The sequence below is a fragment of the Taurulus bubalis genome, assembly GCF_910589615.1.
Source record: "Taurulus bubalis genome assembly, chromosome: 3".
NCBI lineage: Eukaryota > Metazoa > Chordata > Actinopteri > Perciformes > Cottidae > Taurulus > Taurulus bubalis.
The window spans coordinates 39768582-39785178 of record NC_136591.1 but is presented as its reverse complement, the minus strand read 5'-3'; the positions used below and the strand labels follow the sequence as shown (position 1 = coordinate 39785178).

Sequence of the window (16597 nt, the reverse complement as noted above, 5' to 3'; positions counted from 1 at the left end):
CTATTGGTTGCAGCCTGCCCTCCATCCTGGACTTGTACACCTCCTGAGACAGGAAGCGGGCTGGAAAGATCACTGCAGACCTCTCACACCCTGGACACAAGCTGTTCCAACTCCTCCCCTCTGGTAGGCGTAAACTAGATTCCAACACTGCATATTTAAAACCAAAGTGTGACACAAACTCACATCACGCTTCACTTCAGAGATTTCTGAGTGATTGAGGGTTCAAGTCTGACCTGTTACGTAACTCTGCTTCTAAATAAAGGACGTGTTTTGATGGAAGGTTTTTAAATACATTGGGCCCATTTTCAGACTTTAACCCTTTACATATCTGGAAGAAGTATTTAGATACTTTACTTCAGTAAAAGTACTAATGCCACACTGTAAAAAATGCTCAAGCTGCAGTAAAAAGTTCCTTCAGTAAAAGTATGTGAGCGTAATCAGTAAAACAAATCAGCAGAGTGGCGACCAGATAAACGCGAGGATTCATCACCGGAACACACGGAACGGATGTTTCCTTCTCATCGGAGTGGACGTGAACACTTCAGAAACGTGATCCGGATCCTCAGACAGACGCCCCGTGGAGATCCTCCTTCACTGAGAGTGCACTTCCCATTTGGGTGTTGCATTCAGGACCACCGGGAAAAGTTAGGACAAAACATAAAACAAATACAGTTCGCACATGAAGAGTTATTGTCATCCTGAATACAGTTGTAGGTATTCGCTTTGTTAACACAGTAAGTAACACTTTTAATAAAATTACAATGAGGGCAAAAACAAATCATAATGTCTTAGAAAGCATTTATTTATAACAATATGGACAAATCAACTTCTCTTTACAATTCTGCGTTTTTTTTTTTTCTTTGCGTGTGGATTTGACTTGGAAGTGTAATTTCCTATTTTTATGGAACGGTCTTCAACGTCACATGTGACTGAATATGAAGGGTTGTCCCTGAGAGGTGGGGCAATCTCCAGGTCATGAACTTTCAAGTTTTTCATGTATACATTATCAATATACAGTATATTAGTATATATCTTCCACCTAATGCTGCTGTCTGGGTCGTGCGTTTGAGTCCTGTGTTTTTTCCCCTTTGGTTCACCAGTCATAACAGGGACTTAGTAAATAAACAGTAGTATTCAAAGTCTGTCTGAAAGTCTGTTGTGCCCCCTTGTGGTCGAACTGAGAACTCATGCTGAGGACAGGTGGGATGTTTAGCTCTTGTGTGGACACATACAACAGACATATATTAATATTATATTAATATTAATATATATATATGTATATATTAATATATATAATATTTATATATATATATATATATATATATATATATATATATATATATATATACACATTAAGTAATTGTTGGATTATATGTGTTCAGATAATGGACCTCATGAAGGAACAATTATGTGTTAAAGTGATCGTTTCAACTGGATGAAAGTCACATGATCAGGAATTGGTGCACGTTCATGATAAATGATCATCTGTGTAATCAATGCCCCAAAATTACTTTATAAGAACAAATGTTTTTATTCATGATTTGTCTTCTATGACAATGTTGGAGGAAAACAGTTTTCTGTTAAATGCATGCTGTCTTGAGGAGAGAAGACTTGAAATTGCAATTATTAAAGTTAACATGTTGTATTTTCTGACTCTGCTTCTTCTTGCAATAATGTCCTGATTGATGACTTTACAACAGCGTCCAGCAACAATCTTTCCAACATACACTTAATGAATGTATTGTTATATAATAAAACACAACACATTTAGTATCATTATTGTGACAACTTCTCTTAAACCTCTCATGTGTTATTTAAGAACTGCTCTGGGCCCTATTCTTCATACCTGGCTAGAAAGATGATGACAGAAAGATTCACAAATATTTTCGATTTACAAATGCACACAGAAGGGTTTACAAATACATTCCAATAATTTATTTAAATGTAAAAAAAAAAAATCACAAATATATTTCTACATTTGTATGTATTTGTGCGTTGATTTTTCCATTTCTTTGTGGATTTGTATGGATTTATTTGTGGATCGCATTGCATTTGTTTGGAGATGAGTTTCCTCTGTAGGGCTCAGCCTTAGCGAAAGGGTAAAGAGATGAGTTTCCTCTGTAGGGCTCAGCCTTAGCGAAAGGGTAAAGAGATGAGTTTCCTCTGTAGGGCTCAGCCTTAGCGATAGGCAGTGCGTCGTTACAATGACATGGCCCGCTTTTAGTAAGACAGAATAAATCAATATGATCATCTGATAAAAAATTTCACTAATACAGCTTTAGATGACAGAGTCCACATTTAATTATCCCATTTTGTTGCACTTTTGTGTTGGTGGTGTTAACTTTCATGAGGTTATTTTGTATTTTCTTGTGTTTACTTTTGACTTAATTAACTCCAGTGGCCGTGTGCAGACAGTCTCTGTAGGGTTTTGGGTGGGGAACTTGTCTAATGGAAGCACAGAGAAGCATGTAAGACTGAAACTCTGCTTCCTGCTGTGAACTCTGGCTTGTCATGGATTAAATTCACTAATAATCTGGGCGGTGGAATGATGACATGCAGATAAACAAGTCATCGCTGGTCAAGAAGGGACACATAATAAATACACAACCTCTTAGTTTTCTACTTTTCATGACAGGTGAGGCCTCCCCTGACGTCACCTCCCTGAGCTCCACCTAAACAAACTCAAACATTTACAGAACAATAATAAGATTACAAAGTACCGCCCACATTGTTTGATTGACAGGTGAAGAACAAGCTCTCAGCAACAATGATGGACAAAGCGTAACCCCGCCCCCTGCTGGAGACAAGCCGGGATGAACCCCACACACACAGTGAAGGCGCGTCAGCCAGCTATCAAACTGTTTCTAGAACATACCAGAGTCATATTACACTGTAAAAACATGGCGGCTACACAGGAAACCAAAGCACATCAACACACGTGATGACACTTTGGTGGGCGTCACATTTTAATGTTTGCCAGTAACTGTATTTTATATTTTGGGCATTTTTTGGGAAGACAAAAGAAGAAAGAACTTTGTTCATTCTTGAAACAAGAAATACTTTATTCATCATGTAAACCACATCAAACTCAAGGCCCGCCGCGTTATTTTATGTGGCTTCATGGACCCGTTTTCAGTGAATCGCGGACCTTTGCATGGGCTTTTATTTTGAAGGGGATTTTTTACGTGCTTTTATTTTGAAGGAGATTGTTTTATGCAGCGGAGTGCCATCTATTCACACTCCTCAATGCTGCGTTCACAACACGTCTTACTTGCATGATTTTACACATTGGACTATTTGTGATAGTTAAGCTTCATTACCGACTTTTTTATTCCATGTTTGTGCATGAAAACACTGAGTCTGTTAAAAAGGCTGAAGTTATACAAATATTATGTGTGTTGTACTACCTCATGTCCTTAAGATGCACTTTTTGGTTTTTAATTGAGTGCAAAAGGGAATGTTTATTAAAAAAAAATGTATGTTGGCATATTGTGATATTGTGTACTTTCTCAGGTTTAAACTGCACCATATCATTAAATTAATTTGAGAAGTTGAAAATGTTCCTTACATTGGATCTCAGCTTGTCATGAAGGGGTCAAGGTGGGTCCTGCAGCCAGACCAGTAGAACCACTGCCCCAGACCAGTGGAACCACTGCCCCAGACCAGTGGAACCACTGCCCCAGACCAGTTCAACCACTGGCCCAGACCAGTGGTTCAACTGGTCTGGGGCAGTGGAACCACTGCCCCAGACCAGTTCAACCTTTGCCCCAGACCAGTTCAACCTTTGCCCCAGACCAGTAGAACCACTGCCCCAGACCAGTTCAACCTTTGCCCCAGACCAGTGGAACCACTGCCCCAGACCAGTTCAACCTTTGCCCCAGACCAGTAGAACCACTGCCCCAGACCAGTTCAACCTTTGCCCCAGACCAGTGGAACCACTGCCCCAGACCAGTTCAACCTTTGCCCCAGACCAGTAGAACCACTGCCCCAGACCAGTTCAACCTTTGCCCCAGACCAGTGGAACCACTGCCCCAGACCAGTAGAACCACTGCCCCAGACCAGTAGAACCACTGCCCCAGACCAGTTGAACCACTGCCCCAGACCAGTTGAACCACTGCCCCAGACCAGTTCAACCTTTGCCCCAGACCAGTGGAACCACTGCCCCAGACCAGTAGAACCACTGCCCCAGACCAGTGGAACCACTGCCCCAGACCAGTTGAACCACTGCCCCAGACCAGTAGAACCACTGCCCCAGACCAGTTGAACCACTGCCCCAGACCAGTAGAACCACTGCCCCAGACCAGTTGAACCACTGCCCCAGACCAGTAGAACCACTGCCCCAGACCAGTAGAACCACTGCCCTAGACCAGTTGAACCACTGCCCCAGACCAGTTGAACCACTGCCCCAGACCAGTAGAACCACTGCCCCAGACCACATGCATGTCTTTATTTGCTCACAATTACTTGTTGGACCAGTTATGTCTTTCTCAACTGTGACAAAAAAGCTTTAAAGAAAGTTAATATAATAACAACGTGCGTTTGATCTTTGTCTTTGTTATTTTCTTCTGTTTTAAGTTTGATCTTTATAATTGTATATTTATCATAATTTAGTAATGTGGGTTTCTTAACCCTAAATTAAATGGACTTCTGTCATAGTAACAGAGAAATTTGCTTCCATATATTTTTACATTCATATAAATGCATGTACAATATTTGTACACTTGAATAAACAATAATCTGATACAAAGACAGTTAACATGATGCTGGGAGGAGTTAAATGTCTACAGTGTTACAGTTACAACCCTTTGAGGACGACCATGATGCTGATGAGGCCCGGGGTGAAAATGAGTTTGACACCCCTGATGTAAACCTTCAGTTTGTTCACATCCCATCAGTAAAGTCTGTTAAATTAGTTTCACCTGAATCTCACTTATGTAAAATAATAGTGAATGACTTCCTTATTGATTATGATCATGATACTTTATTTTATAATACAACATAGTACATCATTTGTATGTTGATTCAGACAACAACAACATTTAGTCTCACACATATAAAGATAGAATACTTTACAGGAAGTGGTGAGAATAAAATATCTAGGATAAAGAAGCTCTGGTGCTTTCTCTCTTTAAGACCCATGCAGAGGAAGAGACACAACAACAAATACATCAACAACAATATTCATCAAACATTTAGAGATCAGAGAAGTTTACATTTTCCTGCAGAGAAATATGAGTTCAGGTCAACAAAGATGACCATGAGCAGTGAGAGCCTCCACGACTAAACAGACACAGGAAGGAGCTCAAACATCTACACAACAATAATGAGAACACGTCAAAGCACCGCCCACAATGTTTGATTGACAGGTGAAGAGAAATCAGCTCTCGAACAATAACATCAGTTTAAGAATTAAAACACATAATTGAACCTGCTGTCCCTTAAATCACTTCTGTCTGTTTGAGTTGACAGAACTCAGCAGTGGTTCCATCATTATAATTATAAATCCCAACTCCAGCATAGAGAGGCTGAGTGAATGAGGTCTGGACTCTGTGGAGGAGAGTCATGGTTTCAGAGACGCTGTAGAAGGACAGAACACCTGCTGTGTGATCCAGGTACACTCCTACTCTGGAGGACGGAGGACCAGAGACGGGAGCTGTGATGTTGTTGTACCGGAATGCAAAACTGTTGTTGCCACATTCTAACGCCCAAGATTTGTCATTCAATCCAAACCCACATTCACTACTGTTCCCTGTTCTGATGATATTCTTGTATGAGACTGATACAAAAACTCCTCCTCTCCACTCCACCTCCCAGTAACAACGTCCAGTCAGACTCTCTCTACTCAGGACCTGAGGACACCAATCAGTGAATCTGTCTGTGTGACTAGAATAAGACTGATGTTCCTTCATTAATGTTGCTTTTCTGTTCCCCTCAGATAATAACAGATATGTGTATGCTGTGTTTGGATCCAGAGTGATGTCACGTGAATACCTTAAGAATCCAGCTCTGGTCGTGGGCTCTGCTTGTGACAGTAAAACGTCCACTTCAGTCCCTGCCAGTGAGACGTTTGTCCACTCGTCCCTCAGGACGTCCTGTAGTTTATCTCTGACTTCTGACACAGCCGCCGTCACGTCCTCAAAGTATCTCAGAGGACGGATGTCGATGCCGGTGGAGTCTGTAGACTCACTGAGTGGTGCCAGTGAGGGGTAGTTGTGTAGGAACTGGTTGTGATCCTCTGTGTGTGAGAGCAGCTTCAGCTCAGCGTCCTTCCTCTTCAGCTCAGCGATCTCCTGCTCCAGCTTCTCCTGAAGCTCTTTGACTCGACTCACTTCCCTTTTCTGCTGGGATCTGACCTGCTGCTTCACATCGGAGCTTCTGTTCTCCAGGAGACGGATCAGCTGGGTGAAGATCTTCTCGCTGTCCTTCACCGCTTCATCAGCTGAGAGATTGACGGCCTCCACCTCCTGATGGAGCAGCTTCACGTCCTTCTCTCTGTCCTGGATTCTCTGCTGGATGTTTAGTCGACTCCCCTCCAGCTCTCTCTGCCTCTCGGTCCTTTCTGCTGCAGCTGAGACTGTGTCGTGGCCTTTATGGTCATCCATTAAGCAGAGATAACAGATGCACTGCTGATCAGTACGACAGAAGATCTTCATCACCTCATTGTGACGAGAGCAGATGTTCTCCTGGAGCTTCTTGGACGGCTCCACCAGCTTGTGCTTCTCATAGGCAGGTGATTGAATATGAGGCTGGAGGTGTTTCTCACAGTAAGAGATCACACATTGCAGACAGGACTTGAAGGCCTTCCGTCTCCTCCCAGTGCAGACATCACAGCCCACATCTTCAGGTCCAGCATAGCAGTGATCAGCAGCAGCAGCTTGGAGTCCAGTCTTCTTCAGCTCCTCCACTAAAGCTGCCAGCATGGTGTTTTTCAGCAGGACAGGCCTCGGTGTGAAGCTCTGCCTACACTGAGGGCAGCTGTGGAGTTTCTTACCGTCCTCTTCGTCCCAGTGGCTTTTAATACAGTTCATGCAGTAGCTGTGTCCACAGGGAATAGCCACCGGATCCTTCAGTAGATCCAGACAGATGGAACAAGAGAAGCTTTCCCGATCCAGCTGAACTCCTTGCTGCGCCATTTCAGCTCTCAGTAGCAACGACTGTCTGAGTTTCACTTCCTGAGAAACGACTCTGCTTTGACTTGATCTGAACAACACGTGATGTTCAGTGAACGGGGCGCGTCAGCTCTATTGCTTCACACCATGTTGGTTACACCCATCTGTAAAGCTGTAGATCTGAAGGGGAGGGAAGAGGACAGAGTCCAGCGGCTGTGTTAGAGAGCAGGAGGAAGAGGGAGGGCTTATCAAGCTGTGGTTCATTCCAGGAAGAGGAGCGGCGCTGTGAATGTGAACTTTGTTTTACTCTTTAAAAAAAATACTTCTGCGAGTGATAAACCAGTATTTCAAGCTTCAATTTGTATGTGTGCAGTTTTATTCCTATTTGAAGAACCCAGCAGAATTAAAGCTTTCACAGCAGTGTGTGTGTGTGTGTGTGTGTGTGTGTGTGTGTGTGTGTGTGTGTGTGTGTGTGTGTGTGTGTGTGTGTGTGTGTGTGTGTGTTCTTCCTGCTGAACGAGTTGCACAACAGGTGGCTGGTGAATTTCTTTTTGGGGGGGCGCAGTTGGGCGGCGCGGTTTAAATAGCACCTCACAATGAGAAGAAAAGAGGCTTTGAGTAGAATATTCTAAAAAACAAAGCTTTATTTCAAGACAACACAGAGCTCAACACTGTCCAATAACAACTATCAACAAAGTGTCACTTTGGGCATGAGAGGTTCAGAGCAGAATGGTTTAAGAAACATTGGGTTGGGTTTCAGAGGTTTACAGAATAAAAGAGGTGCCCACAGCCTCACATGAAAGAGGTTTAGAGCAGAATAGATTCAGAAAGAGAGACATCACATTTTACATTGGGTGTTTGACAGAGTAGGCCCCACTGCTTGTAAAGACATTTAAACTGGGGGCCCTGCAGTAAGGAGGCACTGGTGAGGTGGTCTTTGAAGGCAACGCGTTCCCTGGTGTGTCCAAGTATGGTGACACCAACCTACAGATAAATATATAGAGAGAGACAGATAAGATGTGGGGAAATATCGACTACAAACAGGCTTCATACTACAGACAAAACACTATGTTTTGTGGGTCTTGATGGCTCATCAACAGACAAAAGGCCAAGAGCCACTTTGATGCTCTAGCCTGGAGCTCACACACACACACACACACACACACACACACACACACACACACACACACACACACACACACACACACACACACACACACGTTGGGGGTTGAATTGGTATTTTAGAAAAGGTTTTAGTCTGATGTGATATCTACCCAAATCTGACAATGTCCAACATGTGTTCTGCTGTGGGAAAGATACGTGATAGCTGCGTGGGAGCTGTATGGGCTGTGAGGGAATGATAAAGGTCTCTGATTCGACGCATAGTCCAATCACATTGAAATAAGAAACGATGTCATTGGCTAGGGCGCACTTTTATGCGCCCGAAGATTCTTGTTTCATCCGCCAATGAGAAGCTGTCCTCGCCGTAACGCCCCTGAAATGTTTGCTCGCTTCCATAGACTCACATTTGGCCGGCGCCCGAGAGGGGAGGGGCTTTCCTCAGTGATGATGAACGGCGATATATTATATTTGGTCACATTTAACTGGTTGTTGACAGGGGCTTACGCTCTCCCACACATTTAGCGCGTCAACACGGTATATTTCTTATTTCAATTATTTGGTATATAATAATTCTTTTCTTTTTTTTTCGCAAAATTTTAAGAGGGGCGGCGCCCTAGCGCCCTCTATTGACGCACCGCCACTGGTTCACACGTAGTTGAGCTCCCGTACTTTAGCTTAGCAGCTAGCGATGGCTTCCCTCTCGACCTCTCCTGCTCTCTCTGCTTTAGTGTGTCACATGTTTAGCCGTTCCTCCGCCTCCCTTAAGGGTACATGTAATGAGTGTAGTTTCTTTGCTATGTTGGAGGTTAGAAGCACGGCTCTGCACTAAGGAAGCTCAGTCGTTAGCCGCTGTAGCTAGCCGTCCCTCTGCAAACCCCGAGCAGCCTGGAGGCTTCAGTCTGAGTAGAAGCACGCGGTTCACCACCAACCTCTTCGTGTTTCTCACCGGTTCTCCTCACTTAGCGACAAACCAACTCTGGTTCTATTCTGAGAAACGAGGAGTTGGCGAAACCTTAACTGCTTGCTGAGGATGAGCGTAAATACAGTCAGTGCCGTAACGGAAACACATGAGGCCCCCCTGCAGAATAACCCTGAGAGACCCCCCCCCCCCCCTCCATATGTAAGGGATAATGTATTGTCCAGCGGTCATTATCCAAAGATAAACGAACAGGACCAAAGCTTTTCTTTTGAGGGAAATGCATTCAATCAGAAAAAAACAGCTCAAACAGAGAACAAATGTATTCCAACTGAAAAACATATGCTAGGGCCTATCGAACAGCTCAAACAGAACATATGTTACAACAACATAACAAATATGCCTACATATAGTCGATACACCGGTAGGCTACTTTCTACAGGTTTGCATTTGAATACACATGTGCGCGTCTTTTAGCAAATCTGTGTGCAAAGGCTTTAACCACGCTCTTTACATCTAAACTGCGCGCATGTTTACTCTCTATGCTAAGGATGGCCAGACCTGACAGCCTCTCTTGTGACATGGAGCTTCTGAGATATGTTTTGATCAGTTCTAGCTTGGAAAATGACCTTTCAGCGCTTGCGACAGTCACGGGTATTGTCAGAAATAATTTGATGGCCGTGGCTACATCAGACACACTTGATAGTATGGAGTTGTGTTTCATTATTAGCGTGTTCGCTAAATCATGAATTGAGCCATTTTTTATTTCCCTGATGGCGAACTCTAACGCCTGTCTTAAGGCGAGCACCTGGTCTGGGAAGTCCGCGGATAAGTCATCAGAGTCTTGCTCAGCAAGGGCACTCGCTGACTGGTACATATCATTGTCTGACTTTGACAGGAGTTCTCGTGGGCGTAGGAACCCAAACCTCCTTGCCACCTCTTGCATTCCACTGAACCTACGGGTGACCTGTGTAATGGCTATGTCTACAGTCTGGTAAAACACTGACCCTTTAAAGTGTTCCTCGGGATCCAGCAGCCTCTCATCCTCGCATAACTCATCGAAATGCCTCTTGGTGCGCCTGGCGCGTTTTTGAAGAAATGTGGGAGGAATGCCCCAGGACTGGGCAAGATCTTGGGCACTTTCTTTAAGGCTTTGAAACTCCCCTCTGAGTTCAGCAAGGCTCTGCGATACACCGGCTAGATATTCGCTTGCCTGCAAAACATCCACATTCTGTTTCTGGAGGCTCTGTGAAACAACATTTACAGTTTGGAGAAGTTTACCCTGTATAACTGTTTGGAGGACAAACTCGAAATTCTCCATGCTGTGTTTGAGTCCCTCGGCACACTCTTCCTTTTTGTTGGACAATAGACATATTTTCGTCAGTGCTTTCATCACGTCTTTAAAGCGAAAGCGGAGAGAGCGCACAGCATCATGCCGGGATGCCCAACGCGTCGGGCATAGCCGTTTAAGTGTAGGCCCTGCTTTGAAGAATCACAGAATCATTGAAATCTTTTACCTTTGTTACATTTTGGCATGCATCGTTCAGGACGAGGTTTAAATTGTGAGAAGCGCAGTGAATATAGATGGCGCTACGTTCTCTGTCTGAGATGCGTTTTTGTAGCCCGGAGTACGCCCCACTCATTGTGGCTGCACCATCATATCCCTGTCCTCGACATTTATTGACAGAAATACCCTTCTTCTCTAAAAGGCCAACTATGTCTTTCTCCAAACCAGATGCGCTTTGATCATGCACTGCATGGAAACCCATGAAGCTTTCATGTGTTTTGACCTCTAACGGAGTGTCATTTTCATCTTTTGAAATTGTTACATAGCGCAGCACCTGGCTGAGTTGATTTACTTTGGAAATGTCTTGAGTTGTGTCCATTATTACCGAATAAAATTTTGCGTCGTGGACCTCTTTCACTATCTCGTTATATAGGGTCATATCTGCCGAGAAGTTCTATAACGGATACAAAGTTTCCGTTTGTAACGGCCCGATAATCCAAGGACCCAAAAGCACAACTCAGGAAGGCGGAGGTACGGAATACGATTCTTTTACTTAACAGGTCACTACAGATTACACACAAGGAATGCTGGAGAGCTAGGTTCAAAAACACAAAACAATCTGGCAGGGGACAAGTGCAAGTGAGGGGACCTAAGTAGTGAAGACTAATGAGGGGATGTGCAACAGGTGAGACAGGGATGGGCCAGGTGCAAGAAATGAGGACTGACGAGGAGGGAGTGACTGATGAAGGGGGCGTGCAGCAGGATCTGAAATGACAGGACAGTTAGAATACAGACAGGCAGACAGGATGAAAATAACTTGAGGAAAAGTGTGGCGCTAAACCGTGACAGAATCCCCCCTCTAAGGGACGGCTCCTGACGTCCCAAAGCCATCGCCACGCTGGCGAAGAGGATCTGAGGGAGGCCTAATACTCCTCCGACATCTCCGCCCTCTCCTCATCGGCGGGTGAATTGTCCTGGTCGGAGGACGGCTCCTCCTCGATGTCTGACTCTGCCGACGGAAGAGAGGGAGCAGAGTTCGGCTGGGTAGCCCCCGTGGGCACAGGCCCCTTGGAGGGCTGGTCAGGGTGGCTGCAGTGAAACTCTCTTATGAGAGGGGCATCCAGAATGTGTCGGGCCGGGACCCAGCATCTCTCCTCTGGGCCGTAGCCCTCCCAGTCTACCAGGTATTGTAACCCTCTCCCACGACGGCGGGAACAAAGTAAGCGACGAACCGTGTAGGTAAGACCTCCATCGATGAACCGCGGTGGCGGTGGAGGCTGTACTGCAGGGACCAGTGGACACTCCCGAACCGGCTTGACTCTGGAGATGTGGAATGACGGATGGACCCGCATGGCCCGGGGCAGCTTGAGCCTCACCGCTGCAGGATTGATGACCTTCAGGACCTCGAATGGTCCGATGAACCTGGGTGCCAACTTCTTTGCCTCCACTCGCAAGGGTAGGTCCCTGGTCGACAGCCACACCTTCTGACCAACCTGGTAGGTGGGAGCCTTGGAGCGGCGCCGGTTGGCCGCTGCGGAGTACCGGTTGGCTGAGCTGAGGAGCGCAACTCTGGCCTTGGCCCAGGTACGGTGGCAGCGGCGGACGAAAGCCTGGACCGAGGGGCAGGAAACCTCCTTCTCCAAGGCCGAGAACAATGGAGGTTGAAACCCGTAGGCACACTGGAACGGGGACATTCCAGTGGCAGAGCTGGTCAAGGTGTTGTGAGCATACTCCACCCACAGGAGCTGCTGGGACCAGGATGCTGGAGTTTCGGAGACCAAGCACCGTAGAGCTGTCTCCATCTCCTGGTTCTTGCGCTCCGTCTGGCCATTAGACTGTGGGTGGAATCCCAATGACAGGCTGGCTGTGGCCCCGATTAGCGTGCAGAACTCCCTCCAGAAGACTGACGTGAACTGAGGACCCCGGTCGGAGACTACATTCGTGGGAAGCCCGTGAAGCCGGAAGACATGCAGCAGAACCAGCTCAGCAGTCTCCTTGGCCGAGGGGAGCTTGGGCAGGGAGACAAAGTGGGCCATCTTGCTGAACCGATCTACCACCGTTAGGATGGTGGTATGCTTGTTGGACAGCGGGAGACCGGTCACAAAGTCCAGGGAGATGTGAGACCAGGGCCGATGCGGCACCGACAGAGGTTGCAGGAAACCAGCGGGAGCCTGGTGGGAAGGTTTGTGCCGGTTGCAGACAGGGCAGGCGTTGACAAATTCCCGGGTATCCTTCTCCAGAGTAGCCCACCAGAACCTCTGCTGCAAGGCATCCTTAGTACGCTGGCTCCCAGGATGGCACGTGAGCTTGGAGCTATGGGCCCACTGGAGGACCTCGGACCTCAGGGTCTGGGGAACGAACAGGCGGTCAGGGGGACAGGAGCTCGGCCCGGGCTGGGCCTCCAGGGCAGCCTTGACTCGCTCCTCTACCTCCCAGGTGATAGAGGCAACCAGAACAGGGGCAGACAGGATCTTGTCAGTGCAAGGGGTGGAATCCCCCTTGTCCACAAACTGACGTGACAGGGCGTCCGGCTTGACGTTACGGGTTCCGGGCCGGTAACAGAGGGAAACGTTAAACCGGGTAAAAAACAGAGACCATTGTCGGGTTCTCTTAATAACGTGCGTGAGACAGACTGTGTAGTAAAGCCAACATGTTTATTCCGAGCTCACCCCGTGTCTCAACCCCGCCCCACACATTGACTCCCTCCTCTTATTGGTCTCTGGCCTCCCAACCTAGAGCTGTCATGAGTAACATTGAACAGTACCACATCTTCCCTTTCAAGATAACAAAGAATAAACTGTTGTTCCCATCAGACCATTCGAACCCTGTAAGGAAAACAATGTTAGGCATTTTGGTGAGCATTGGAACTAGTATGAAACAAGTGTATTAATTAAACAACTGCAGTTCCCTGAATTCTCACATCGTAACATCACGTGTTTTAACTAACCTTATTAACTTCAACTAAGCCTTCCCATGACCATGACACCATAACACAACAATAACTCAACATATATTTCAAAGATTTCTTTCATTTCATATCTGTTCACAAGTTAAGCCTATCGGGCTTAATGATGGCTCTCCCAGACCTAGTTCTGAGAGTGGGAGACTGTGCAGGTAACACTGGAGGTGTCGCAGCAGGTGACATGGAAGCCTGCTCTGACGTGTGCTGCTGTGGTGATGTCCTCTCTTGTGTAGGCTCCTGTAGAGGTATCAGATGCAGACGGCTACGTCTCACCACCCCCTGAGGTACATCCACCAAATAAGATCTAGGAGTAGAGTGTTTCTGGATCACAGTTCCCGACGTCTTAGCGTTGGTGACCCATACATGTTCTCCTGGTGACAAGACACTGTGCATTTTTGCACGGTGGCGCCTGTTGTAATGTGCAGCATCTGACATCCTCTTCTCCTTTTCCTTCCGAGCCAGTGCGCAGCTGTCAGGCAGTGCAGGGTCCAGATGAGAGGGAACAGCTGGCACCGTGGTGCGTAAACGTCGGCCCATGAGAAGCTGAGCCGGGCTGTATCCATTCTGAAGAGGAGTGGCTCTATAAGAGAGTAGAGCCAGGTAGGGATCATCTGCCTTCTTTAGAAGGTTTTTCACCGTCTTGACTGCCCGTTCTGCTTCTCCGTTGCTTTGCGGGAACCTTGGGCTGCTGGTGACATGTTTGAATCCGTATGCAGCTGCAAACAAGGCGAAGGCCTGTCCAGAAAACTGAGGTCCGTTATCTGACATCATTACCTCCGGGATGCCATGGCGAGCGAAGATTGCCTTTAGATGCGTGACGATGTCGGTGGACCTGGTGTGGGATAAGAGAGCAATCTCAATATATCTCGAGAAGTAGTCGACGACAAGTAAGTACGTCTTACCAAGCAGTTCAAAGAGGTCCGCCCCCAACCTCTGCCATGGTCGGTCAGGGTGCTCTGAGGGCATGAGCGGCTCATTGTGATTGTGTCTCTCTTGTATGCATGTTCTGCATTTGAGTACCATGTCATTTATCTGCTGACCAAGTCCCGGCCACCATACAGACTGGCGTGCGCGCGCTTTACATTTCACGACACCTTGGTGTCCTTCATGCAGCTTGGCCAGCACATCGTTCCGCAGCGTTGCAGGTATGACCAGCCGTGAGTCTTTTAGGAGCAACCCGTCTTCCACTGTGAGTGTGGCTCGCTCTAGCCAGTAGTTTTTCAGCACTGATTCCTGTTTATCATGCGCTGGCCATCCTTCTCTGCACAGCATCATGACCCGTGAGCAGACATTGTCAGCATTGAGCTGCTCTTTCAGATTTTCTATGTATGAGGGGCTGGCAGGCAGATTTTCAATGATACAGTCCACATATATGTTTGTGCTCTCCATCAGTTCGTTTTCATCTGGGGACATGCTTGCTTTCACAGGCGAGCGTGACAGTGTGTCTGCTGTCCAGAGTGACTTCCCTGGCACATGTATGATTGTGTATGAGTAGCGCATGAGCCTCATTCTGAAGCGCTGGATTCTTGGCGGCAGAAGATCGAGTGCTTGGGCTCCAAGAAGACTGAGAAGAGGCTTATGGTCGGTCTCCAGGACGAAATGCTTTCCCAGGAGGTAATCCCGGAACCGTTCACAGGCCCATATGAGGCCCAGAGCCTCCTTTTCCACTTGTGCATAGCGTTGCTCCGTTGGAGAAAGTGACCGCGATGCATAAGCCACAGGACTCCATTCACCGTTCACCTTCTGGAGAATAACGCCTCCCAAGCCATACGAAGATGCATCGGCTGATACTTTAGTGTCCCTGTTTGGGTCATACATGGCCAGCACTGGAGGAGAAGTAAGTGCCTCCTTCAGCTCCTTAAACGCCATTACCTGGTCCGTGTCCCACACCCAGCAGTTCTTTTTCGAGAGGAGGTCGCGGAGTGCTTTGTCTTTTTCCGCCAGCTGAGGAATGAATTTCCCCAGCTGGTTGACCATGCCAAGAAAACTCCTCATCTCACTCACATTTGTGGGCTCCTTCATCTCCGTGATAGCCTCCGTCTTCTTCGGATCGGGCCGGATGCCCGTGGCTGAGATGATGTGGCCCAAAAAGGCCATCTCGGTCTTGGAGAGGTCACACTTTTCCACATTCAGGGTGATGCCTGCTTTCTCTACTCTTTGTAGCACAGCATGGAGTCGAGTGTCATGCTCGTCTTGGTCCCGCCCCCACACCAGTAACTCATCAATGTGGCAGACCACACCCTCCAACCCCTCTATGACTTCCGCCATCATGCACTGAAAGTGTTCAGGTGCCGAGTTGATGCCGAAGGGAAGGCGGTTAAAATGGAACCGCCCGAAGGGTGTTATGAATGTGGTGTACATGACTGACTCTTCTGCTAAGGGGATCTGCCAGAACCCCATGTTAGCATCCAATTTACTGAACACCTTTGCTCCGGCTAGCATTCCAAGGGACTGATCCACAGACGGCAGAATGTACTTTTCACGGCACACATACCCATTCAAGCCAGTATAATCCACACACAGTCTCAGTCGTGTACTGTTTTTCTTTGGTACGACCACGATTCCGGCACACCAGTCTGTTGGCTCCTCCACACGGCTGATGACGCCCAGCTTCTCCATTCGCTGGAGCTCTTCCTTGACTTTCCCCACCAGCGGCAGGAGAATTCTCCTAGGGGTTTTCAGAGAGAAAGGCACAGCATTTGGTTTAAGTTTTATGTGATATGCCCGTTTCACCTCACCTAGCCCACTGCACAGTCTAGGGTACGTCGACTTGAGAGTGTCCACATCTATGCCGTCAACACGTTTGAGCAGGCCAAGGGCTGTAATGGCTGGAAATCCAAGCAAAGGCGTACTCAGATTTTTAACCACATAAACCTTCTGCATGGACTGTTTGACTCCACTTCTCAGCTGCATACTGGCGAACCCTGACACATCCAGCGGCATCCGTCCCGGACCAAGCAAAGGTCTCTCTGCTTTCTGGA

At 47.0% G+C, this 16597-nt stretch overlaps 1 protein-coding gene across 1 annotated transcript; it reads right to left on the bottom strand.

Moving 5' to 3' along the window:
- Positions 1 to 4964: 4964 nt before the first annotated feature.
- Positions 4965 to 7166, bottom strand: LOC306734108 (tripartite motif-containing protein 16-like). Its single transcript, XM_079215440.1, has one exon. The coding sequence runs from the start codon at positions 7131 to 7133 to the stop codon at positions 5439 to 5441; it is 1695 nt and encodes a 564-aa protein (XP_079071566.1). The 5' UTR covers positions 7134 to 7166; the 3' UTR covers positions 4965 to 5438.
- Between the last annotated feature and the right edge of the window lie 9431 nt (positions 7167 to 16597).

Bases quoted from the DNA above. Each gene is read 5' to 3' on its own strand.
- LOC306734108 (XM_079215440.1), bottom strand. From the start codon at position 7,133: ATGGCGCAGCAAGGAGTTCAGCTGGATCGGGAAAGCTTCTCTTGTTCC.